Raw genomic sequence first — 26,504 nt, forward strand, 5'->3', positions numbered from 1 at the left:
ACACCCTCTTGGAATAAAAGTGCCACGCTCCACGTCCGTTGTCCGTTGCAGCAAACCCAAACCAGTTCCAAACAACTGATGATTTCATTCTTTCTTAGGAACAAACTTCCCACTCTCACCGGTGGCCATTGCTGTTGCTGTTTCGTGTGCGTGCTGTGTTGTCGTGGTTATGTGAAACTAACGCTACGGAAGCTCCAGAGGGCCAAAAAGCCGCTATTACATAAAATTTGATTTACTTTTATTTAAATCGCCAGCAACAAAGAATTCAAATTAATTCATTACATCAATTTATCGCTGAGGTCTACTTAAAGTAAGAACACTTTGCCTGCCACATACTGGTTCTGCTGCTGGCCTGTGACCCACAAACACTGATTATGGTGTCCAGGCTGCAGCACCCGATATGTCATCTGACAAGGACCGATTGATTCTGTTGTGAGTTTGCAGGAAAGGTTTATTTATCATTACACAAATCTGTGCAGATTTTACAACCCAGTAGAACAGTACACCACCACCACCCTCTGCAGTAGTTTACAACATTTCTGCTGATCAAAAATGTTTTAATTCTGAGTAATCCTACAAACAGATTAATCTGTGTAATCTTCAGGCCTCAACCAGATCCTACTTTATTTTTTAAATAATTTGCTTATTTGCACATTGAGTAAGATAGCTACCATCTTTCTTTTGATTTCTGGGTGGTGGTATCTTTAGTTTTTAGAATAGTAGGCATCTTTTAGAGGAGCCATTGCCTGTTTATTGTTTGCAAATAAGTGGTTGAGTCAGAGTGTTAAAGAGTCTTACAGTTCTGTGCTTTTGACTGAACGATGACTGAACACGCCTCAACCCTAGCAGTTGTACGACACTCATGCTCCTTTCAATGTTTTTTACAAATAAAAAAATATATATACATATATGCTGATGTTTGGAAGAAAAGGTTTATTTTGAGATTTTTGACTCAGGAAAACCTTTGCATGGCACTGTTCTAGCATAATGGTTATTGCATGGTTATTTCATGGGTAATTATTGCTTTCCACCAGAGTGTGGTGTCCTCCACCTAAATCATTTAAACTGTTTATTTTAAGTACACACTTTCAACTATAAACATGGCAGATCCACAGTGAGAGATCTGCAGGCCTGCTTAAACCGAGTGCTCTTGACATTTGAGTGTCATACACAGTCTGAACTAAAGATGGCTGTGTGAAAACACCTCTGTATAAAACTTTGCATATGTTCTATTACACTTGTGCTCGTGTCTCTCAGCCATGATGTCTCCTGATGACTGTGTCCCACCCTTCACCTTGATGCTGTGTCTTCATTCGGCAGGGAGCCGAGGAAGGTGGTGTTGCACAAGGGCTCCACCGGTCTGGGCTTCAACATCGTCGGAGGGGAGGACGGAGAGGGGATTTTTGTGTCCTTCATCCTGGCTGGAGGGCCGGCAGATCTGAGCGGCGAGCTGAGGAGGGGCGACCGGATTCTCTCAGTCAGTATTCCCACCTCTAGCTTCCCGTTTCCCCACCATGTTAACAAGTTAGATGCAGTGAGATCTCCAGCCAACTCCTGCTGTCAGAATAATGACGGCCCATAGAATACCTGCCCACGCAGAAATGTCCTTGAGCAAGACATTAAATCCAAAACAACTCTGAGGAGCTAAAGCTACACTCTACCCAGAATTACTTAAATGTCTATTTTAATGCTGCTTGTTGTCTAAAACTGTTTGTGATGTAAAAAGATACCAAAAAACAACACAGGTCACAGTTGATTCTATGTTCTCATAATAATGGCAGATCTTACTCAGAAAGGTACAGCGACAACACTGATTTTCTGTGCAGAGCTCAGCTGAAATTATTTCTTTTTCTCTAAAATTGTCTGATTGTTTGCAGGTGAACGGCGTGAACCTTAGGAATGCCACACATGAGCAGGCGGCTGCAGCGCTGAAAAGAGCTGGACAGACTGTCACCATCATTGCTCAGTACAGGCCTGAAGGTAAGGCCCTGCTGCCTCTTGGCATTAACTCAGACCTTTATATCAGTCCTGTTGAGTAGTTTTGTTGCTCAAACTAATTTAACCAGTCCATTTTCCAAAATGAGCCTTGTTCCAAACGTTTTTCCTTTTTTTGACCCCACCAGTCGCCCTCTGAGTACTCATTTAGTGTGCTGCAACACATAATTGAGTCATTCTTGTGTTTGTGATACTTTTAGTTAAGAATTAGCTGAAACAAGATTTTCACAGCACGTTTTGACAGCATTGCTAATAATAAAAAAACATTAGTGGTGGTAATTCTTCATCAGGTTCAGAGTTAATCATTAAAGCTAAAACATCAAGTGAATTTGAGGTTTCAGGAGCCCCTCTAACCCCGGCTTTCCACGGGAGCCGTCAGCAGCACGTTACTGCAGCAGCACGTCTTGCTCGCGTAAGCTGCTGCTTGGCCCTTCCCACGAGACGCGAAGCAGCAGGGGAGCAGCTGTCACCGACAGAGCACGAAGTCACACGAGTGACTTCGTCAGTAAACACAACAAGCAGGAGAAAACTACAACATGGTTTGTGTTTTATGTTCTGTCCGTTTTATAATCACCAATACGGACCTGAAAAACAAAGGAGACCGCTAGCTACGTGATAACTTCTCACGGGGCCGCACAGTTAGTAACGTTTTTTAAAAGTAAAGCAACCGGAAGGCAGCACGTTCTTTATTCTGAAAATCTCAGGAGCTTCTCTCCATTTCCGCGTCCGATTTCCTGTCTTTCCTTCCCCCAAAATGTCGAACTTGACCCGTTTCAGAGGCGTCGTGCGTAGAAAATAGAACCGGCGCGTAAAGGCCGCGACATGCTGCTCCTGAGACGCGGCCGACTCGCGCTGCCGACGGCTCCAGTGGAAAAGGTTCTGTTGACCACAGCGGTTCCTATCAGCAGCTATGATGTGCTGCTGCAGTAACGTGCTGCTGACGGCTCCTGTGGAAAGCAGGGGTAAGACTCTTGTTTTGGTGACATGTCAAAGCTACCTGGAATATTATTTTGATCTCAGAAGGAAAAAATTATAGTTGATACTTTAAATGATTTACCGAATGAGTCAAAAGAAAAGGATTCAAATTTGCACATATTTTTGTCCTTTGTCCATTTTCCAAACCTCCACTGATTTATCCTTAACTCACCTGGAAATTGAAAACAAACATGTTTTATTATGCAGTTTTGCACCTGACAATGACGGAGAAGCTGTTCTCGGGTGTTTTCTTTGCCTTTCTGCTGCTGTAGTGCATCACTGTTTAATAAGTCTAGAAGGGCTGTCACCGTCCGTGACTAAGTTTGTGTGACTTTTTCTTAATTTTCACATGCATGTCAGAAATATGTCTGAGAAATTACAATACAAATCTTTGAAAAGTAGTACCTGCTAGTCGTCTGACTGCTTTATGTAAAGAGCAAAAATCCAAGATTTCAACTTGTGCACAGGTTCCTGTTATGATATTTTTGGGAATTTGAACTTTAGTTTTTGTTTAGGAAATGGTTCTCAAAGTTTCCAGCTTTCAGCCTACATAAATGCATTGGTGGCTACTTGTGCAGGTTTTAGTAATCTATCAATGGTAATAGGCCCAGTAAATAGCCCAACCATTATACTATAAACAGTGACTATACTTTTTATCCAGCTGCTGTTTTATCTCTTACCTGTTGTAGAGGGCTCTTGGAACTACCCAAATGTGGATAAACAGACATTGGTTTTGATGGAACTGGCAAGCAAACAGTTACTACACTGGGTTTAAAAACATTGCAGACTCAAGTCTTTCACCATCAGCCTAAGTCAATAGACAGAGAAACTCTTTGATTAGAAAAGCTAGTCTGGTACATGTCACATTGTCAAATTAGCATTAATGGACTCACCCATCTTGGTTTGTGACAGGGAAGGCTGTGTTGATGTAGCGTCCAGGAGAGAGCAGAGTGTGTCCCTAGTAGAAGCTATCCATTGGGTATAGCAACTCCACAACATGTCAGAACACATTTGGGCTTGTGTTATTTGTGGGCAAAAGACATCATCAATGCGTTTTTTTTTTCACCCAAGAAAGTAGAAGGCAGCAGAAGAGTTGCATTCCTGTTGGCCAATCAGATGTTATATATTTGCATATCATGGATATTAATGATCAAGACTCCAAATCCTGGCATCTTCCACACTCTACTCCAACTTTTCATTTCTGCTGCAGATAGCCACAGTCTTCTGTGGACAAAAACATGAAATGTGACATTTACACTGGTATAAATGTTTATTAAATAATGTTTGCACAAACTGCTGTGAACATCATTAATATGAGTGTTTTAGGAGAGCAGAAATAAATTATAACTGGCCCCATTCACAAGTCCATCTATTCTGTCAGAAAAAATCTGTTTCTCCAAGCTGAGGTTGTCCAGCGAGCTATCTACAACAGGTAGGATACTCGCTGCTCATAACCATTTCCCAGAAACATACATCCAAAGAAACTATTGCCACCTCTTTGGTTTACCACCAGTAAGTTTTCACACTGGTTCTCTAAATCTTCTCCATTACACTTTTGTTGGAGCAGCATAGTGATTTCTCTGAATTACTCATACTTTGGATATCTTGGCTGTTTACCTTTACATCATGGATTAGTTTATGATGGTTCCCTTTTTTATTAATAATTGTCCTGTAGGATTCTGGTAGTTGAAGGTTGTTGTGTTTTTGCCATTGTAAGCTAACAGGGTGGTTGTCTTGTAGCTTATAGACTAAGTTGTAATAAATGTTGGCAGGAGCTCCAAACGGGTGTTTTCGGTTTCGGTGTACCGTTTTAAACAATCATTTATCATTTTCCAAGCAGGAAGAGTCGATGAAAACCTGCACTGACAGGTTGCATTATGGGAAATGTTGGAACCAGAATGCTTGGGGGCTCTCAGGAGCTAGAGAAGATATATGTTTTATAAACATGCCTGAATAAGTCTGATAAAGTTCGTTGTGCCGGAAGTGACCAGTGGCTCTTTAACGGAGCAGCCCTGCCGGTGTACCGGTGATAAGCTCCCGCTGCGAACAGGGGCAGAGATTCAGTATTCATGTTCAGGGGCGGCTCCTGTGTTAGCAGGCTGAGCAGCAAAGTCAAGCCAACAGCAAGGCGGGTAAACCGCTGCGTTCTTCCCCGTTCAAACTACGAGCAGCCGCTGTTCGCGAACACCGAGCCGGGAAGCGATGGAAAGGGCAGAATAAGCGGAAAGTACGTGCCCCGTCGCCACTGCGACACAAGAGGAAGGATTCAACGTGCTGCGAGTGAAGGTGGAAAGCGGCAAACTTTTTTTATCTGTGTCTACCAGCCAGTGTGTGGATGGGGGATGGGCCCAGGGCTCGGGTACAACAGCAGCAGCAGCACATCCTCACCAACTCCCTAATGGCTGGGTGAAGAAACTACCGGCTGCGCCAGCGAAACAATAGCCTCAGTTTAACTCAGCAGAGGTAAGACGAACAGAAAAGCCGGTCCGGGGCCATTAAGTCGGCAAAAACAGGAACAAACTCCGTCCGTGAGTTGTAATCCTCATGTTACCTGTTAGGGACCGAGGACGTTCGCTGCTAAATTAGCACTAACCTGTACTGAAGAGGCAGAAGGTGCGCTTTGAACGAGCCGGCCTTTCTTCAGAATTAAAAGAGTTGTGTTACACACGATTATTTTTTTCAATACAACTTTTAATTGAATGACTGTTTACTGACAGCCTCACCTTTACCTCTTTAGCAAACACCTGTCATTCCCTGGCAGGAGTTTAATAAAACTGGCTTATAATAACACCTATTTGTTTGGGTGTGGGAGTCATGAAGCAGGTTAACGTGTTTTTGTCCACTTCTATTACCTTAACCTGTAAGTGGGGGGAGACAAGTGTGGTCAAACAGGTGTGTGTGTGTGTGTGTGTGTGTGTGTGTGTGTGTGTGTGTGTGTGTCAGCACGGTGTTTTCACCTCACCTGTGTGGGCTCCTGACATGTGTGCCACAGCTTTACTTCATCCACTAACCACTGGTCCGTGTTTCAGGCTGACGGGGGCAAAGTTCACATGTTGCTCAGCTTTTGTATTTTTCCAGGTACATTCAACAAAATGGCTCCACCAGCTTGACTGTGCCTTAGCCTCCTCAACACATTCATATTTCTGAGTAAATCTTTGTGTGTGTGTGTATGTGTGCATGACACGGTAATGCTATAAGACACTGGAGAGGATATTGTAAGCTTTGGTTGGACTATGACAGGAATGTGAAGAGGCATAAGTTACAGCATGTTCTCAATCCATACCTCTTTCTCATTAAGTAGCACGATCCTTAAAATGTACAATGATGATTCAAGGACTCTGGAAAAAGATGTGAAACACGATATTTGAATTGGATAGGGCTCGTGCTAAAAACAGGTTAATGCAATCAGGGTTATGATCCAGCCTCTAAAGGCAGATGGGAAGTTGTCATACTTGGCCCTGGTGAGTTCATGTCATCTAGCACGCCAAATTATTCAAGCAGAATCTTGAATAATTATGAGGTTAGTTACAGGGAATCTTTTGTTTTCGACAACAAATCTCACTTTCAGCCCTCTGCCTCTGTTGTCACTCAGTGAAAGACACTTATCAGTCACTGTATGGTCTTTGACTACTAAACTCACAAGTCAAGTACTCGCAAATGATTGACTTCCTGCATCCCCTCTGGTGACCTGAGATCTGAAGCCAGTAATCAGCGGGCATGTTCGTTAGAGTTAGGAGCAGGAGGAGGCCCCCCAAATGAGCTGGACGAGTCAGTCGGAGGAGGGTGGAGGATGAGTGCATGCCAGGCTAAACTGCCTGGAGTTTTCTCAGAGGCCGAGGCCTGGGCATCAATAGACCTTTGATCAAAGGCCAGCTCTGAAAACGACAAGAAGCCACAATAGCATAAACGGCTTCAGCGGGAGGCCTGTCTCTCTTTCTCTGTGGCTTTCTGGAGAGTCATCAGCTCTTTAACTCCCATCCAGGAATGACAGTGAGGGGTGTATTTGTGCATACTATCAGAGTGTAATTGGATTGAAATCTTTGCGTGTGATGGGAAATGAAAGGAGGGCTTTAGAGGAAATGTTACACTCCACACACAATTAAACTCACAACAGTGTTGAATTTGAGACCTTTGAAACATTTTAGCCAAGTTTTACATGCACCATCTGCAATGTGCTAATATTATCAGTGTCTAGGTGTTTGCATTTGCTCGTTTGACGGTCCTTGAGAATAAAACACTTTCTCACATTACAAGCACATGCTCAGTGTGTTGCTCAAGTTGATAAAAAGAGATGCCCCTCCAAATAAAATTATTTTAAAAAGTGTCCGCACACTTTAATGAGGACACAGAGTGGGAGTGAGATACAGGATAGTCCCAGTTTCTTTTAGCTGTCTTTTACTCCTGCGGGTCACTCCTAAAAATACATGCTCCCTCTGGAGCATTCATTGATTTAAACAACCTAGATTTTACCTTTATTGTTGAAGAGACCCACGTTTGCAGCACTTCAAAGGTGTGCTTGTTTAATGCATTACTCATGTGGGATTGATCACCACTAGGAGCTGAACTGGTCAGGAAAAAGTCTAGACAGCTCACAAGTTCTCCCATGGCTGATGGGAGTAATCGTTGCTAAATGGTTTTATTTGTACCTACGTATGTTTCTGAATGTAATGAAGATTACATAAATGTTTGTTGATAGTCTTCTCTATCAGTCACATGTGCTATAGCTGAGTTGTAATATTTTCTGCGTATTTGGCCATTTGTTGAATGAGGCTTGGGGGAAAATGAAGAAACACTCATGCTTTAATATATTTTTTATCTAAATTGACTATATTTGTCACACGAGAGACAGCAATGTGAATACAGCATTCATCATTTAGCCGTCGACCACGTTTAATCGATACATCTACTGTGGTCTCTCGAAATTTTTGCCCTGTAAGTCGAACAGGGGGTGGGGGTGCAGAAGCTCCGATGCACCTGTTTCAGGAACTAGAGGTGAGCCACATGAGGGGAGATTCAGATGGCAGGATTTAGTCTTATTTTCTGATATTTGGACAGCTCGCTTCTGATTGGATGACAGCAACGTGACTCTACCACTAACTCTGTTTGCTCTGCGACATGGATGTTTCATCTCCACCAATAACACAAGCCTGGAGGAGTTCTGCCATGCGGTGGAGTTGCTAATGCTAACGATTAGCTTCTACTAGTTGAGATGTTCTCTGCTGTTTCCTGGACGCTTAATCCTCCCACTGTCTTTATAGGTGAGCGTGCGAGGAAAGTTAACCATTGAGCAGGATTGATGGTTTATCCTTTGAGGTTCATGTGGCAGGGGTGAGGTGGTGCTCACTCCTCACTCCTGCCACATGAACCCAAGGGATAAACCATCAACCCTGCTCAATGGTCAACTTTTCTAGCAGGATCACACCCATTAGGACAGTGGGAGGGTTAACAGCCTTCCCTGTTGTGAGTCAAGATAAGGAGTCTGTTAATGTTCTCAGAGTTTCACCGTCTATTTTCTATCAAAAGCTAATGCAGGAGATGGGTGTCTGAGACTATTTTCATGTTCAGCTCGCATGAAAATCTCAGAGTGACCGATTATAATTAGAAATAGTTATAAAAAATGTCAGTGTTCCACACCTTTAAGGAGTTGGTCATGTTTGTACTTTATTTTCAGCTGGAATCATGTAACCAACTCAGATAAACACAACTGTAAAATATCACAATTAACCAAAAATCTAGCCAGGAGTTGAGAATGTTGCCTCGACTTATTAGATATATCTGACTGGGTGGTTTGGGGGTCTGAATGGCCATTTTTCAGGATTTCTTATGATGAAATAATTTCATTCTGATATGTATATGGAAGCCGTTTTGATTATACAGGCATGACCACTCAATAAAGTCGGTATAGACCTTTTACAGTAGACATTGGTTTCAAAGAGTAGGGAGAGCACAGGTAAATTAAAATGGCTGCATTCCTTCAGAGAAAGTTCTGCTTGTAAGCAAATCTTTACAGACCCAGCTGGTTGCACAGCTGCAAGAGTGGAATGTAACCCTCCTTAATGCATCTGTGCCTTGCCTATCAGTCAGAATGTCTTCTAAAAAGACCAGCTAGACATTGATTCTCATTACAAGTGGTCTATGAGATGTGGTCTGCAGAAGCAAATGTTCAGAGTGATCCTGGCAAGGAAAAGCACCAGTTAGGGCAACAGCATTTAGCCAAATTTATACTTCTCCGTCAGCATCAGGGTGGACACACGCAACGCCGTTATGCGTCACCGCAAGAGCCCTTGACCAGTTTGCAGAGGAAGACGAAGACAGGCCTCACATTTCAACTATCTGTCGAAAGCTTGTGAGTGATCAGGACACTGCTTCCTGTAAATTTGTCAACAGCACCGTCTTTGCTGCTTCAGAAATTATGAACACTTATTCACCCGTTTCTAAAGGGGTACAAAGATATGCAGCGAGCGTTTTATTCGTGGATGGAAAATATGAGAAACGTGGGTTTAGAGGTGCCGATTGCGTGGAGAGGAAGGAGGAACAAATTTGCTGGTGTTCAAAATTCTCTGAAATATATTAAAACAGTTACTGTGTTTACATGCAGCCAATAACATGTTCAAAACCCAGTTAATTGCAATAACTCGGTTCTGCTAAGCCATGTAAACACATGCAAAAACCGGGTTATTACCCCTAGGGTAACCCTTTTCTAACCCGAATATTGGGTCATGTAAACTCGTATAAGTATAAATAATTAGGCTTAAGTCGAGAGGCCCAGACTTCCCTCTCCCCATCCACTAGGGCCAGCTCTTCCGGGGCAATCCCAAGGCGTTCCCTGGCCAACCAAGAAACACGGTCCCTCCAGCGTGTCCTGGGCATTCCTTTAGTTCTCTGGTTAGACCTGCCCAAAAAACCTCACCAGGGGTGCGTCCAGGAGGAATCTTAACCAGATGCCTGAGCCACCTCAACTGGCTCCTCTTGATGTGGAGTTTCCCAGCCTATCTCTAAAAAAGAGCCCTGACACCTTGCAGAGGAAACTCATTTTGGTCGCTTGTACCCGCGGTCTCGTTCTTTTGGTCACTACCCAAAGCTTGTGACCATAGGTGAGGGTAGGAACGTAGATCGACCGGTAAATCCAGAGCTTTGCCTTCTGGCTCAGCTCTCTCTACACCATGACAGACCGGTACAACACCCGCATCACACCTTCATTTGGGACAGGACCTCATCCCTGACCCAGAGAAGGCATTCTACTCTTTTCCGACTCAAGAACATGGTCTCGGATTAAAAAATGTTGCTTCTCAACCCGTCTGCGTCACACAGCTGCAAACTGCTACAGCAAAAGCCAGAGATCACGTTTTGATGAAGCCAACAGGACCACATCTTTTACAAAAATCAGAGACTCTGTCCTCAGACCACTGAAACAGATCCCCTAAACACCTTCGCTGTTTCTAGAAATTCTGTCCATAGAAGTTATGAACAGAATCTGTAAAACATAACAGAGAAATTATCTTTTATATAGCGCCTCTCAAATCTCGAGAAGCTTCACAAAAAAAAATGTAAATATGGATGAGATTTTTTTTTAATGATTAACTCATTCACTGCCAGCCATTTCCTGATCGGTAAAGCCCTTTGTTGCCAGCGTTTCTCACCATTTTCACCATTTTTTTTAAAGAGTCACAGAACGCCAAAACAAAGCGGAGACTCACCTCTTACATCAGGAAGAATCCACGCATTTCGAGCTTTATCCATCCTTTCATAATCCGTTGTTGAATTGTGATCGGCAGAAGCTTTTCCGGTTCGCGCCTCACTTTTTTTTTTACAGCAGCGGCCCAAAACGATCTCCCAACACATACATTTTCTGCTTCCTGATCATGTGACGTGTGACATATGCGGATAAAGATCAGCTTCAGAGCTGAGATGTTTGTTCCCACAGTGCGGGGGCTCGTTCCGATGCCCACACAATAAAAGAATGCAAGTGAATGAGTTAAAATTTTCTTTAACATCAGAAAACATGGAAAAAAACGTGATTAAAAATGTAAGGAAAGGAGGGGAAATGAATATGAATGAGGGAAATCACTCAGTGGATCTTAGAAAGGCAGATTAAGAAGAGCAGAATAAGGAGATGATGATGAAGGTCACACCAAAGCCAGCCTGAACAAGTGAGTTTTCAGCTGCTTTTTAAAGGAGACCACTGAGTCCACTGATCTCAGGCTTAGGGCGAGAGAGGTCCAGAGTCTGGGGGCCACAGCAGCAGATGATCTGTCACCTTTGGTCTTTAGCCTGGTGCTGCACAACCAGTAGGTGACAGGGAGTGTGTCTTCTGAAAAGGGCTACTAAGCAACAAATGTATTAAAGAAAGCAGGCTAGCTGTGTGAATGGTTTAATAGATTAAGCTGTGTAACTGCCACATCATGAAAGCATGCAGAATTTGTGAATGTCTTGGTTTGATTCGGTAAATAATTTATTTTACAGGTTTGGGTCTTGTGATTTAATAAAGTTTCACTTTTACTTTGGTGTTGAGCACTGAATGAAAACATAAAAAAAAGAGTACAAAGGTCAAATTAAATGCTGTAAATGAGTGATTTGTCTGTGATTCAGTCTTTCAATTTAGTTTTTCAGAAGTAAAACCCAAACCAGTTTGTTGTAGTTGCCCCACTGATCCTGCTCCATGGTAACGGCCCCAGGGGTAACCTCTGACTGAAAGCACAGATGTTTCCACTGTGTTTATCTCTAATGTGTGTTTTTATACTTTTCCACATTGCTTAGACATGCTTGCCAAAGATTTATTAGCATTACTGTGGTGCACGTGTTTGACATCTGTCACATCACATGGAGCTGACGGTGCAGTAGTAGTTGTCTTCTTCCTGTGGCTCTGTTACAGACTGTTACTGTCACCACAGGAACGGCTCTTTACTCTTACAGCTGTATAAACCTTGATTTACATATTTAACTGTTAAGACTTCTATTTAATGTAAAGCGCTGTACAAACTAGTCTGTCACCTTTATCAGAAAGGCATGGCAGTGGTTTATCTTGCGATCCCCTGTCAGTCTTTACAGAGCCTTATTCTGATTCTTATTTCTACTCCTCCTGAATTTCCACAATTAAGATGAGTCATTTGGACGTCAGGAGCCTTAATAAGCAGTAACGGCACCCGCACTTTTCCTGCTGACAAAGCTCTCAGGCAGCTCTTCAGGTTGGTGGTGTTGTGAAGCAGGGCATTAAGGAGGCTTTCTGTATTTAGCTATGTTTTGTCTTGTCCTTCAGTTCCTCCTCTCCCCAGCAGCTGCTGCTGCCTCCATCCTCTTGTCTCTCCTCCACCTGAAAGCCAAGTGGAGCCGTGTGAATGTCTTGTTTCCTCGTACGCTCTCCTTGTTCTAGAAGTGCTGGATTGTTGCTCGTGGTTACAGCCAGTCAGGCCGTGTCTGGTTACCTCACCTTGCAGCGTCACTTTGTTGTATTGTTAACCCTTTGAGCAGGGAGGAGGGTGGAGAACCGACACGGGGCCCACTCTGTTTACTCAGAAATCCCTGTAGGTTTCATCGGGGAGTGATCTGGAGTCTGTTTTTGCACCTGCTCCGTGTTTCCCTGGAGCTAACCTCAGCCTAATCGTCTGAGCAGACCGTGGTTGCCCTGATGGATCATGGACTTTGATCTTTTCATGTTCATGATACCATAGGTGTTGCCCACTGAAGGTAGGAGGAGTCAACTCCTGCAGACACGGGTGTCAACGATGAAGAGGAAATCTGTGTTGTCTTGTTGGATTGATTGTATTCAGACATGAATGTGTTATATTGTAACAGACATATAATGTGTTAATGATTTATTTATTAGAGCCAACTCTCTGGGCACACCAGCTGTGCTAAAGAAAACACTTAGCACTTTCAGCTGCAGCGTAGAACACAAGATTTAGACAACAAAATAGGTTGCATATGTTATTTATTTTTTGTTTGTTTTTACTGTCCTGTTGCATCTTCTATGATCACCTGAGCCACCCATTTTTTTCTGGCTTCCTCTGCCAGGCTGCTTATCCAGCGGTGTGCTGTGGTGCGAAGGCCTTGTGTGTTCCTGCAGCCTGGGCTCAGAGCACGCTGTGCTCAGCAGGCTAATGAGAGCATTCCTAATGAGCAGGTCCAGCTGGATTCATACATCATCCCGCGCTGCCAAGCTGCGACTGGATTTACACACCTATGACTAATGGGCTTGCATTTGAACTTGTTGGAGGCCTTTGCTTTTTTTTTTTTAAACCTCACTAAAGAGCCAGTGTTGAACTTAATTTGTTTAATTAATTACCTGACATGAGACATTACTGGATGTGTAAGGCAGATCTGTGATAAACCATCTGTACCTGGGGTCATTAATCAGCTTAAGGATTGGCCCAACCCTCTTTCTATTCACCCCGGCTTGCTGCTGAGCTAACTCGAGCTCTGATCTCGCATCGTTTTCCAGTAAAGCAGGAGCTTTAAACGTGCATCGGTGAAGAATTTGCATGTAAACGCCCACATTTTTGGGTGATTTTTGACGTGTTTTTTTTTCCTCCCTTTCTCCCAACAGAGTACAGTCGCTTTGAGTCAAAGATCCACGACCTGAGGGAGCAGATGATGAACAGCAGCATGAGCTCAGGGTCGGGCTCCCTGCGCACTAGTGAGAAGCGCTCCCTCTATGTCAGGTAAAGCTTTGTGTGCAGGAACCTACATACATCAACCTCTTAAGATCTGCTGGTAAAACAACCACGCGTGGCATAACAACCTTCAGCCTGTCTGTGGGGGAGAAAGAAGCCCAAGTGCATGTTTTTCTAAAACCAGCCACACACACAGGAGAGCTTGATGTATTCTGTGCTGTTTGGGACATTGTTTTGACACCGTTCATCATGTAAAAGCTCAACAGATATTATGTGTTGTTTTGCCGCCTGGCGTGACATTGTCTTGACTTTGCTCAGTGCAGATTGGCAGAGGGGGCTTGTGGAGGTGACTTGTTATGAGGCTTTAGGCCACTTGCCAAACTGGATTGAGGTTCATTTAGAAATTAAAACAGGTGGCAACCCCCTGCTAACGCAGACACAGCATTACAGTGGAGGCTCAAGGTGAAAGGACTGCATGATGTAACTTTCATAGTCATAGTGCTTTCCTGCGTTCCACTTCCTCTCTGCTCAAAACAACTTTCTAGATTGAGTAGAATTGCAGAGTTGTAAAAATACCTAGGTGTTATGCTGTGCAGGGTATCCGCGGGTCCTTAAAAAGTCTTAAATTTGCTTTTCCAAATTTAAGGCCTTAAAAATCCTTAAAAATGACAAATCATAATAATAGTAACGCATTGAACTTATATAGCGCTTTTCCAGACACCCAAAGACGCTTTCACACACTCTCACATTCACACACTGCTAGTGATGGTAAGCTACTTGTAGCCACAGCCGCCCTGGGGAGGTCTGACAGAGGCGAGGCTGCCATTTGGCGCCGTCGGCCCCTCTGACCACCACTAACACAGGCAAGTTGGATGAAGTGGCTTGCCCAAGGACACAACAGCAGGATACCCCTGGCGGGAGCTGGAATCGAACCCATGACCGTCCGATCATGAGGCAACCCGCTCTACCACCTGAGCTACTGCTGCCCCCAAATAATCCTTAAATAGAGTTTCCGAAGGTCTTAAATAACCAAAGACCCAATAAACAAGATTATTTTATTTCTATAAAAATTTAGTGAATTTCTAGTTAATGTTCAGCATTTTTTGTGTACGATCTTGGCGTAAGCGGAACAATACACATTCAGTTGGTTGTGAAAGGGGGCTATTTTTAGATGAGCACATTAGCTGGTTAAGCTAGCGGGAGCTTGCACCATGGGGCAGTGCAAGTTTAATGGTAACTGGATGGCTAATCCCACGTTGGCAACGTGGTTAGCACCGGTTCCAGGCAATAGCTGGAAATTATAGCTTAAATGTAATTTAAAATATTGCTTAAATTTGGTCAAAGTGGCCTTAAAAAAGGTCTTTAAAAGTCTTAAATCTGGCTCCCTTAAACCTGCAGATACCCTGGCTGTGGTGTTGGAGACCTGTTCGTGTCAGAGGAGTGCTGACCAGTCTGACTCACACCTGTCTCCTATGAGACACAGAGCCAGCCCTGCTTCTGTGCAGGTGACTAAAGCCTGGTTTATGCTTCTCCGTCTGCTCCGCAAGGGACAGACACGCACGGATTGACGGAAGCGTTTTGCTCCCATACTTCTCTGTCTTCTGGAGAGTGTTGCAAAGCAATTCCTCGGCAGGACAACAAAGGGCGTTGCGCTGTTCTGTGGTATCCTGTCATGTATCGGTCCAGGATGGTGTGTTTATATTGTGTTTTTGTGTATATAAGAGACTTACAACACGGACAAATTTGTCTCTCATTCTCCTCCACCTCATCATGCGCTCCCCACCTCTAAACCCACGTTTCCTGTCATTTCCGTTAACAAATAAAACGCTTGCTGCGTATCTTTTCACTCATCCAGTCACGGGGAATTCAACGTTGACATTTTTAGAGTTTTTTTCGTGAGGTGTTCTTCAAGCTTCTCCGTGTCTGCCGCTAGTTATCCTCGGCTCTCTTTATGTTTTTGAAGGCGCAATGGCGGCGGCGTAGATGACAGCGGTGCCCTGACCAGTCATGAGCTTGCATTCTCTGTCTCGTTCGACGGATGTTTAAAAAAAGTGGGCTCGACTCCGTACATATTTGCGTGCCTGCTGGGGCCCTATGCAAGGACAGATAATGGCGTTGCGTGTCCCCGCACTGACGCAGAAGCATGAATCAGCCTTATGTCTGCGGTTGTGTTAGGAAAACTGTGGAGTTAGCACTGAAGCAGGAGACGCTGTATCTTCCCCAGCCTCAGGAATGTGGAGGCATGTAGGGTGCTCTTTGTAACGGTCACGTGTGTTTTAGCTCTTTGTAACACAAGAATGTCAAGGTGCTGCAACACAGTTAGCATGGGGGCTTTCACTCGTCAGCCCATGTTGATGGTCAGCCTGTTTACTTGGCAACAACAGAGGCTGACGAGCTTCCTCTGAATTGCACCATGATGGTGTCACCACTGTTTGTCTTGTCTGCAGCAGTTCCAGTTAAACATTATCGTTTAAAATCTCATGAAGCTAAGGCTACGGCCTGAGCTGTGAGGCCTGTAGACGTTGACTTGTAGGCCGAGGAAAGTAAAAAAACCTGCAAAGCAGGTATTCATGCCTTTTAGAGATCACTGTTGGCCTACTTGTCCAACTGGATACCCAGACTGCAAATAGTGGGTGTCTGTAGAGGAGGTTGTGAGGCAACAGCTGAAGAAAATTTCAGATAGAAAACTGTGAATGGCATGTTTTACCATCTGCATCAAGAAACCTTCAATTATTGTCTAAGTTTTGTATTCGAGAGCATACGAGCAGTGTGATTTAATAAAACAACAAACCACCCAATTACGTAAGAGTTGAATGTTCATAAACCACCCTGTTATGGCAGCTTTGGGCACATGGTACAGTGGTCTTAACTTATGTGTATGTGAATGTCTACGGGGTAAGTGGGGTAGACGGTAACCAACGCCTTTTGATTTTTGTAGAGCTCTGTTTGAGTACGACCGAACAAGAGACAGCTGCCTGCCCAGCCAAGGATTGAGTTTCACCTATGGGAACATCCTTCATGTGATTAATGCTTCTGATGACGAGTGGTGGCAGGCCAGGCTCGTCACACCTCATGGAGAGAGTGAGCAGATTGGGGTCATTCCCAGCAAGAAAAGGTACCACCGCAGTCCCCCAATCCTGACCTGTTCACAGTGAGACAAAGCTCCAGTGACGACTTAAAACACACAAATATTTTTTTTTCTAGAGTGGAAAAGAAGGAGCGTGCCAGATTAAAAACGGTGAAGTTCCACGGCAGGACAGGCATGATTGAGTCTAATAGGGTAAGTGTGGAGGGCCAGCTGCTCCTCGCCCTGGTGGCTGAGCGGCGGTCCTCAAAGCTGCTGCAGGGCTCCCAGGGAGATAGCCTACTTCCTCCAGAATGTGGGGAAGAGACCAGCACCTGCTCACTGGAGCGAGCACTCCTTTTACTGTATAGGTTACAGCACAGAGAACCTAAGTCTTTGTGTCCCTCTCAGCTCCAGTTAACTGAGAGAAAGCCAGCAACTGTCAGAGGCTGTCAGATGTCATGTTTACACACCAGTTAGCTGTAATGCGAAGTTTGTGTTAAATATTTATTATGCAGGAGATTCTGTTTGTTGAAATGATGTTTAATTTGGTCAACAAACTCCTTCACATTGATGTGCCATTCAGTGTCACCCATTGCCTGCTTCTCATTCTCATTATTCGATGTATATTGTTTACATTTCATTTGTTTTGGTTTTATTTGTTTGCATGTTGAGTATTTTCATTGAAATCTAGTCTTTTTTTGTTTTCACCCTCTCATTGCCCCCCTCCCCCCTCTCACCCACACATCAACAAGCAGACAGTCAGAGTAAAGCGCAAAAAAAGCTTCAACCTCTCACGCAAGTTCCCGTTTTACAAGAGCAAGGAGAATATTGTGCAGGAGTTGGTGGAGTCTGAACGTGAGTATCAACTGTGTGATCGAGTGTGGGGTGGTGGGTGTTACCTTTTTTACCCCCTCCCACGTCCTTCCCCGTCATGCTTCAGTTCTGTCTCTCATCTTTCATCTTTCCACTCACCTCCGGGGATGGTTTGTGTGATGGCACCACTCATCCCTTTCTCACCATCCCAGAGAGATTTCCCCCCACACGCGCGAGAGCCAGCGTTGTCGGGCTGAAGATGTGGGGTTCCTCTCTGGGTGGGGAGGGGGCGCCGGCACATCGTCCAGAGGAGTGTGAAGCTGCGTGTGTGCTGCCTGCTGCTTTAGCAAGTTTGTGGCTGCATTAACACGCAGGCCTCGTTTAATCCTGATCAGTTCTCTGGTCGGTCGCTGACCCACAACAAGGAGAATGGTATTACTGGACTGGAGCTTTAACACTTAACAAGTCAAATCCCATTTTAATGGGATCGGGCTTGTGTAATTGTAAGGCAGAGGCTTACTATGAACAAAGTGGAGCTCCGACTTGATGAGTATGACAGCACCGTACGTCAGTGGGCTCACTCCTCTTCTTCTCTTTCCCCAATTCTCACTAACCTCTTCTTCCTGTCTGCTTTCTTCTCTTGGTTTCTGCTCTCACCTGTCGGGACACCTAGGACTTCCCAGGGTTAAGCGATGACTTTTATGGATCAAAGAGTTTGAGTAAGTGTGTGGTTATACTGTGTCAAGCAGCTGTCCCCAGAGAAAATGCTTTGTCACTGCAGGGCCCGGCAGGGCATGCAAAAAACCACACACATTTAGAGTGACACACACACACACACACGTCAGATCCACAGTACATACAAGAGAGGCGTTCATATAGAAGGGGAAAGGGAGGACACTTATTCCCACCTTCTCCCGGGGTTGCAGTGAGACTACGGCAACATTTCTAAGTGGAGTTCCTCCGAGTTGGCGCGCTCCTGCCGCACTCCGGCGAACACGGTGGCACTTGGATGTTTTCTTTGGTTTTCCTCTGTGAGATCTATCGCTACAGTCCCAGATCTGGCAATAGGAAACATTTGCCCAGGGAATTCTGGGTCGTTTGGGATACTGTCACAGGAAACACTTAATTTCCTATTGCTTGCACCTAAAACCACTTCCTAATATTTCAATAGTGATGCTGCACCAAGCAAGACTTCTGCTTTTCTATAATTCCTTTTTTTTTTTTCAAACAACCCCATTGTTGAATGTTTTTTTTCTCTGACTGTGCAGACAGGTAAACATTTATTTAACCCATATAACATTATTCTAAATGTCTTTTAATGGTCCAAAGTTCTCCCTCTCTCCTTTACAGAATGCCTGACGTCCAACACAAGTGACAGTGAAAGTAGTTCAAGTGAGTTTGTTTCATGAATACCAGTAAATTATTTTAAAGGTGTGAAATAAATGAGTGGGTTACTATTTTGTGTGAATTCCCAAAGTGAAACATTAATGTTTTTGTCCTCTTCCAGAGGGCCAGGAGGATACAATCCTTTCCTATGAGCCAGTCATTAGACAGGAAAGTGAGTAGAACCATCTGTTCTCCATTAAATCACTTTTTCCTGCTTACACGTATTCTAACTGCCACCCCCCCTCTAGTCCACTACACACGGCCTGTGATCATTTTGGGCCCAATGAAGGACAGAGTAAATGATGACCTCATCTCCGAGTTTCCCCACAAGTTTGGCTCCTGTGTACCCCGTAAGTGCAACGCCTCCTCCTCATGGTGCACTAACGGAAGAGCAGTCACACAATAAACCTGCCTTCTCTGCCCTTCTCAGATACAACCCGTCCAAGGCGAGAGAACGAGATCGATGGCCAGGACTACCACTTCGTGGGCTCAAGGGAGCAAATGGAGAAAGACATTCAGGACAATAAATTTATTGAAGCTGGCCAGTTTAATGAGAACCTGTACGGGACAAGCATTTTGTCTGTCAGAACTGTGGCTGAGCGGGTAAGCATCCAGTCCTTCCACCATAGTGTTGGATTGATGTAGGAGTTCCTTTAGCTAGTCTCCTGAATCTTAAAAACGTGTCTATTTTCACCAATGTTTAACAACATTTTAGAAGCATCATCTAAGCCACAATCTCCAGGCCTTTCCACTGGGTGTGTAAGTGGTGCTTAACGTAATCGCTGCATTTTCCCATGAGCTCAGTGGCACGTCCGTTCCTATCAGGAGTGTTTCACGCAAAGGTGTTCCATGCAGCTGTTCCCACAATGTCAGAGAAAATTGTAAGACCACGTGAGATTTAGCCAGTTCATATGACAATCAAGAAGAAACATGACAGCATGAATCCAAAAAGGTCTGGTTTATTTTGTTCAGTTTACCTCGGCTACGAAGGTGTCGCAGGTAACGATGTCCTACTTTTTTTTTCTTGCTAAGCCAAGGTTTTTATTTTGAAAGTTTCTAGATGTTTTACGCTGCTTTCAGAGTTTGATGCGTTCTGAAAGTATGGCAGAAAAATGGCTCAAAGCCTCATTTTAGCAGAGCGACTCAACACCACTCTTCTGAGATGCATCCCAAACGCAACACTTCACAGCTGGTTGAAATGCACTCGTCTACTATAACAATGGCTAATGGCTAACTACACTTTGCAAATGATACACAAGGCTCACGCGTCCGGTGGAAAGGTCCAGGTAGTCCCTGAAAAATGTGTTGTGATGCACCCTAACAAAGTAATTTGTCATTGGTCTGGCAGCAAAGGAAGCACTGCATTCTGGATGTGTCTGGCAACGCCATCAAGCGGCTGCAGCAAGCACAACTTTATCCGATTGCTATCTTCATTAAACCAAAATCCATTGAAGCCCTAATGTGAGTAGTGTCCTGATCTGTAATCGTACGTCTGCAGTTCTGAGTATCTGTTAAAGCAACTGGTCATCACCATTTTCAGGGAGATGAATAAGAGGCAGACATACGAACAAGCCACTAAAGTATTCGACAAGGCGGTTAAGCTGGAGCAAGACTTTGGGGAGTATTTCACAGGTTGGTGTCACTGTGCTTTACTGTGGTTCATTCAGGAATAATCTCTCAGCTGGGTAAAGAACTGATGATATATTGAGATTTAAAGTTTTTAATGCCATGTGGACAAATACTGACACTTGTATGTTTTATCAGCTAACTCCACCTCATAAATGATCACAAATAGGATGCTACTCCAATGAAGACATTCTAAATTAAATTCACAGAACCAAGTTCTTAAGTTTGATCCAAGTAACTATAGTTTCTGAAACGATAACTAAAGTGTAGTTAAATTAGCTGTTTGGGTAGCCTCTGATTCGTCTCTCGTGTGTGTTTGCTTTCAGCTATTGTACAGTGTGACTCGCTAGAGGAGATCTACAACAAAATCAAGGAAATCATTGAGGAGCAGTCTGGGCCCTACATCTGGATTCCCTCCTCAGAGAAGCTCTGAGCTCCCTGCCGTCCCCTCTGTGTCGAAGCAGAGCTTCCCTCTGGCCTCCCAGACACCCCACCAACACCCACATGGCCCCCGCTCCTCACCCTCTTTTTACAGATATGTTTCATATCAAGTTTTAGTGTCATCATTATGTTACTCTCTAAATGAAAAAAGAAGTCTTATCGCCATTACTGTGACTGTGCACCCCCCTGCATGATTTCTCAACAAAATCCATTCAAGACTGGAATTGCCATTCCAAAGAAATTAGTCAAACAAAAACAAAAGGAAAACCAAATAAGTCCTTTTGTGAACTGAGACTGCCTAAAGATCAGACGGTGGCGCAGAAGTCAGGAGAGAGGAGTTGTGGTTGCAAAATGAAGTTGCAGGGGAACAGAGACCAATCATACCAAGTTGGAACACTTTGTAAATGTTCATCAAAATCACATTTAAAGACACCAGATGAGAGGTGGAAGATCAACTACCGTTTTGTTTTTAGTTAGTGGGCTTATTTTTCTTTTTTGTTTGTCTATTTTTTGATGACTGGATAAAATGGAGCCCTGCTGATGGTACTGTTCCTGTTCATGGAGTCATCACTCTTGTTTATACTGACTGAGGAAATAAGTGGAAGAGCCTAACCAACTGGTGATGCGTTTATCTCAGACCAGCTTGCTGTTTGGTTGTCTGCGCTGATGAAGACATCACAAGAGGCAGATCCAGAGGAAGAAACGTGTTGTGAATCTCTACATTTATATTATAAAATCACAAGTTAAATCATTCTGAGATTTTACAACATTAAGAATACTCTACATTTTACACTTAACTAGAATTGTCAATTTGGAGGGCTGTTAATTTTTTCTTGTATTTTTTTATTTAATATTTGTGGTTTTTAGCTGCTCTGTAAAGGATGGGGGTAGAGAAGTGTAACTGGGATCTCTGCAAAACACCAAACTGCCTTACATCTAATACAAATTCTGTTTTGTGACTACCTGTTGTCTGTGAGGAAGGGAGGCTGCAACATTTGATGAGGAAGAGATCATTTTGTGTCCTTTAGCTGTCAGCAGCTCTGACATTAAGTGCAATAGATTTTAAAATCCAGCCCAGGTGGGCTCTTTTGGTTTCTTCTTTTTAAACATTCTACCTGTGTGATTAAATAATTAGGCTTTTTACAATTTGGACAGCCAGAGCCTCCTAATTCCTGTAGAGCAGCAGACGACCCTCTTACACTCTCTGCCTTCCTAGAGGATTTTCTCCTGATTCGTCACATGGTACTGTCCTATCTGCCACCACTGTGGTGGACTTAAAACGGGTAGAACAAGACAACAGTTGTATTGGATGTTTTAACGATTAAAGAGTCGGTATTACCTGTTTGAAATTGTCCCCCTGCCAAAAACACTAAAGTTGGATTTGAGTAAACCTTCATTCTTTGTCTATCTATAAACTTATGAATTCTTTTGACACGTTGACAAATACTGAACCACTGTGTTGACCTCGTGATTCTGGGCTGAGAGACCAGCTCAGGAATTTTAACGTCCAGATACCAGTTCCCCCTGTGATTGAGTGGCCATTTTTGGGGGGGGGTGTTGGAGGAAGGCACTGCCACTTAGTGAAAGGTGTTTACAGCTGGGTTGTGTTGACTGGTTGGGCTGAGAGCTCGATCACGTCCATCAGTTTGGTAACTTTTGAGTTTGCGCGTGGCATCGTTGATTGAAATGACCTGCTGCACACGTTAGTGGAGATCCTGGCGTTGTGTGTAAACACGTGGATGTTGTAAGGTACATGAGGGAGAGGAGTGCTGTGAGGAGATCCAGGAATATTCTTTCTTAATCAGATCTTTGAAGACTGCAAAGGGATTTTTTTCTCTTTAGACCCAATGAGAAGTGTTTACCCAGACTTCTGGGTCTCTTACACTCTCCTGCCCACCCATAGAGCACCTGTACCCGCAGGTGTGATCAGGTGTGCCCATCTGCCAGGCACCACTGCTAAACCAGCTGTCATTACCTGTGTCAAAACCAGAGTTCAGGGAATAACCGAAGGGAACAGAGCCATTTATAAGCCGCTTGCAGACTGTTTCAAAACGGTGTGGTAGCTGAACAATGTAAATAAGCCCCCAGCGAATCCCCTCCCCCCAATCCCCTCACCTGTGCTTCGTGCATGTGTGACTCAAACTGGAACTAACATGTTTTATAGATCACAAATGTCAGGTAAGTAAAGTTTGAGCTACTCTTTGAGATATAATTTCCATACAAATGTGCTGTAATGTCGATATTTCTCTTCAAATGCCTATTGGAACACTTAACTAGTGAGATGGGAACCCAGTTCCCACAAGTAGGGCCTGTCTACATGTGACTTCTTGTGGAACGTGTCTGGGTGTATAGATTTAAAAAGAAAAAGATATATATATATATATATATTGTAAAATAAAATGATGCAGGCAGAAACCTACACAGCATCACAGAAACCAGGAGCATTGATTCATCATTAGAAGTTTAGGACTGGTCCTCTGGTGTTTAGTTGAAACACAGCTGACTGTTAAAAACGTGCGTGGTATTCATACCTCGGTCAGCCATGTCAAAGCCCAAAGAACTTGATTTCATTTTACTCTTTCCATTGAGGTGGAGGTGAAGAGATGGAACCTGAATGCCTCTGTGTGTAACTGATGAGGGTCGTTCTGATGAGAGAAATAATGACATGCTTTTATTTTATGGGTGGGGTAGGTTTCAGGGTTCTTGTTTGTACTTTTGGGTGATGATGTTTCTGTTCTAGCACACATGTGCAGTAAGTGCTTGCAAACATGAACCCTTTGATTGTACAGTAGTTTCCTTCCTGTCACTGCAGGTGGTACAGCCTATCAGGACACTCGGCCTCATGGTCTTCCCTGTCCTAGTCATGAGGGAATGCAGTCCTGCAACTTTTTGTTTGGGGTTTATTTTGGGACTTGACAAGAGTTTATTTGTTTGAAAATAAAATATGTGACTCAGTTATGATTTGGATGTGCTTGTTATTCCGGTTTGAGCAGCTTTGGCTCGGGCTTGAAAGTCAAATCATTGCAAACTACAATTTTAAGAGTTTGTATTTTTTTTAATCAGGAAAGCATTACGATGGGTTTGCAGTAAAACATTTTGACATTAACAAAGAACAGGAAAAGGTGCCGTTAACAAACTTGATTAACTCGGCTGAAGTTTAGACTCGGAACACAGTTGATCATCCAGATGGGAACCATTGACCTGGCCTTTTAGTTTTCCATGGTGTTCTTTTTTGCTTTGTCCAGTTGGTCCAGGATTTTACTGTAGAGATCCGACATCTGCACACAAACATCTGCATTAGATAAAACCTCTATGTCGCACAAGAAACATCTGTTCCTTTTGAAAAGAGGAAAATACATTTGTCTTAAAGGATACGGTTAACAGATTTCATCTTAATGCTAAAGCAGTGTTCTGGTTGGCAACACTGACTTTCACGCTGAATGTGGAATGGATGCAGTCTGTTTAGGTCAATGATCGTTGTGTCCAATCAGAGCATTTACACCAGCTGCAGTGCAGAGCTCTAGAGACTCTCTGTATGGACACTGCATGCAGATTGTCAAAGTTAAGAAATGACCTTAGCCAGTAAGGGAGAGCGATGTACATTCGGTATATTTCCAAATTAATCTCATGTTGCATTATTTTATCCGGCTTTAGTTTTATTATTGACCGAGACATAATATTTCACCTTATTTTTACAGGTATATTTACCAAATTTCTAATCATTTGGTGCTCATGTGGGTTAGGGTTAGGGCTCGCTAACTGCACCTGTGGGTGCAGGAACAAAGCCTGCTTGGTGCAACTACAGGAGAGGTCACCTTAAGAGCTCCTGCCAGTTTCCTGTTTTGGTGAGGCCTTTTAGAGGCTGCTTTTAATTTTAAAAATGCCCCTAAACCTCAGAAATATAATCAGTCTCTTATATCTTGCCATTTCATGAGTCGAGCCGTAACATAAATGGGGGCTCATCCGGAATATGTCAAACCGTTGGAGACTAAACGAGCCGGGTCATAACAACCATAATGTTTACCTGTGCCTCGTAGCTCTCCCGCAGAAATCCCAAATGATGGACAAAGCTCATAGCCAGACCACACCACTTCTCAGCCTCCATGTACTGGTTCAAACTGTACAGCATTATGCCAGTGTTCCAGGCCTGAGTCAGGAGCCACAGGGTCTCCATCTCTGGGAAGACATCCGGCTGCATAGGAGGCAGGAAGATGTTCAAAAGGCCATTTAACGGGGCCACCTGGGTGACTCAATTCACAAAGTTGTCTTTAGAACGACGGAACAGCAAGAAGGCAAGTAAACTTTCATCAAATCCTGTGCTGGTTGTGTTAACCTTTTACTATCACTGGAACAGGAAAGAAAAATGTGAATTGACTCATTTTTATTTTTATTTTCTCCATTCAGATTCCCCAACACTTAAAGCTTGTCCCTTTACTTTGATCCAAAGAATTAAACAGCTTTCAAGTGAGAACTCCCTCTGAAAGAGGAAATACGTGCTGCCTCAAAAGGAGCATGATGTCTGAATAATTCCACATCTCAGAGCTGCAGCTCACCGGCAGTGTGATGATTTGTACGGCATATTAACATTGAAACTGGCAGGAAGGGGCGGTGAATGGAAGCCTCTGCTAATTGAACTGCAGCTGAAAGCCCATTGATTTAAAAATAAATAAATAAAGGAGAAGGAGAGAGATTTCTAGAAGAGAAGGCAGCCATGGTGTGAAAGAGAGGGCTTAATTACATAGCACGACACATTTCTGTTGGAGAAAATGGGAGGTGGGAGCCGAGGGATGTCTGTGTGTGATTGGTGCCGACTCACTGCAGCTGATATGATGGACAGGGCCTCCTCGAAGTAGTCCCACACCTCAGCCAGCGCACGGGCCTCCACCTCTGCCACCCCACTCGGGAGGGACAGCTTGATCAGGTCATGAATGCACTTGCTATGACAGAGACAAGCCGCACAATCAGAAACAACCTCCACCCCAGTAACTTAGAGGAAATGATGAGGGTGGTGTATGTTTGTGGTGTAGTGGTGCCTGCAGTGGGCCAGATCAGGCTGGGACTGCTTCTTGTGCAGAGAGAGAGCAATTCTCAGAGCCTTCTTACACAGTCGAGGGAAGTAGGCAGGAGCTTCCATGGCCAAGGCTTTGTTTAGGGGGCGATATGAGAGCATGCGGTAAATACTACCAAGAACTACAAATATGTCTGATAAGGACAGATGATGCATGTTCTTACCCGCCATGGTCTCTAACACTTTGGCTTCAACGTTTTCAAGCTCCAGTACGGACTCAAGTATCACCTCAACTTTTGTGTCATTCAGCTTGGCGCGAGTTTCAAATTCATACAGCAGCAGGAGTGACTCTGTGGGGTCTGATGGAAAGCTTTCTATAAAAACATGAGGACAAATGTTTAGTTTTTCATGAAAGGTTTATTTCTTCCAACTTCAGCCGCGTTCGATTTTAATTTCACCTGATGCTTTTAGGGTTTTCCAAACCTCCCAGCAGGTCTGAATGTACTCCAGAGCCTGAGTGAGCTCCTCCTCCACCTGTGAGCCAAACAAGAGGAGTGAGGATTCTGGATTCTCTGTCGCCATC

General features: G+C 43.9%; 2 protein-coding genes across 14 annotated transcripts in view; one reads left to right on the forward strand and one right to left on the reverse strand.

Moving 5' to 3' along the window:
• Positions 1-22,309, forward strand: part of dlg3 (discs, large homolog 3 (Drosophila)) — a 171,636-nt gene extending 149,327 nt beyond the window's left edge. For 6 of the 9 annotated variants that reach the window (XM_070550717.1, XM_070550723.1, XM_070550732.1 and 3 more), the window contains 13 exons: positions 1,321-1,477; positions 1,878-1,980; positions 13,514-13,628; positions 16,519-16,695; positions 16,785-16,860; positions 17,403-17,502; positions 18,811-18,852; positions 18,968-19,018; positions 19,095-19,196; positions 19,277-19,449; positions 20,195-20,307; positions 20,387-20,478; positions 20,799-22,309. In XM_070550717.1, coding sequence (XP_070406818.1) covers positions 1,321-1,477; positions 1,878-1,980; positions 13,514-13,628; positions 16,519-16,695; positions 16,785-16,860; positions 17,403-17,502; positions 18,811-18,852; positions 18,968-19,018; positions 19,095-19,196; positions 19,277-19,449; positions 20,195-20,307; positions 20,387-20,478; positions 20,799-20,905 — 1,408 coding nt within the window. In that variant the 3' untranslated portion in view covers positions 20,906-22,309. Of the gene's footprint in view, positions 1-1,320; positions 1,478-1,877; positions 1,981-4,407; positions 5,434-13,513; positions 13,629-16,518; positions 16,696-16,784; positions 16,861-17,402; positions 17,503-18,133; positions 18,180-18,810; positions 18,853-18,967; positions 19,019-19,094; positions 19,197-19,276; positions 19,450-20,194; positions 20,308-20,386; positions 20,479-20,798 lie in introns of those variants that run through there. The other 3 variants (XM_070550726.1, XM_015948869.3, XM_015948877.3) reach the window with 2 other exon arrangements.
• Positions 22,310-24,080: 1,771 nt separating this feature from the next.
• Positions 24,081-26,504, reverse strand: part of tex11 (testis expressed 11) — a 44,588-nt gene continuing 42,164 nt past the window's right edge. For 2 of the 5 annotated variants that reach the window (XM_015948886.3, XM_070550714.1), the window contains 6 exons: positions 26,380-26,455; positions 26,146-26,295; positions 25,947-26,055; positions 25,730-25,850; positions 24,938-25,105; positions 24,081-24,191 (listed from right to left, as the gene is read on the reverse strand). In XM_015948886.3, coding sequence (XP_015804372.3) covers positions 24,123-24,191; positions 24,938-25,105; positions 25,730-25,850; positions 25,947-26,055; positions 26,146-26,295; positions 26,380-26,455 — 693 coding nt within the window. In that variant the 3' untranslated portion in view covers positions 24,081-24,122. Of the gene's footprint in view, positions 24,192-24,937; positions 25,106-25,729; positions 25,851-25,946; positions 26,056-26,145; positions 26,296-26,379; positions 26,456-26,504 lie in introns of those variants that run through there. The other 3 variants (XM_070550713.1, XR_008562874.2, XR_011520478.1) reach the window with 3 other exon arrangements.

Source organism: Nothobranchius furzeri, chromosome 1 (assembly GCF_043380555.1).
Source record: "Nothobranchius furzeri strain GRZ-AD chromosome 1, NfurGRZ-RIMD1, whole genome shotgun sequence".
NCBI lineage: Eukaryota > Metazoa > Chordata > Actinopteri > Cyprinodontiformes > Nothobranchiidae > Nothobranchius > Nothobranchius furzeri.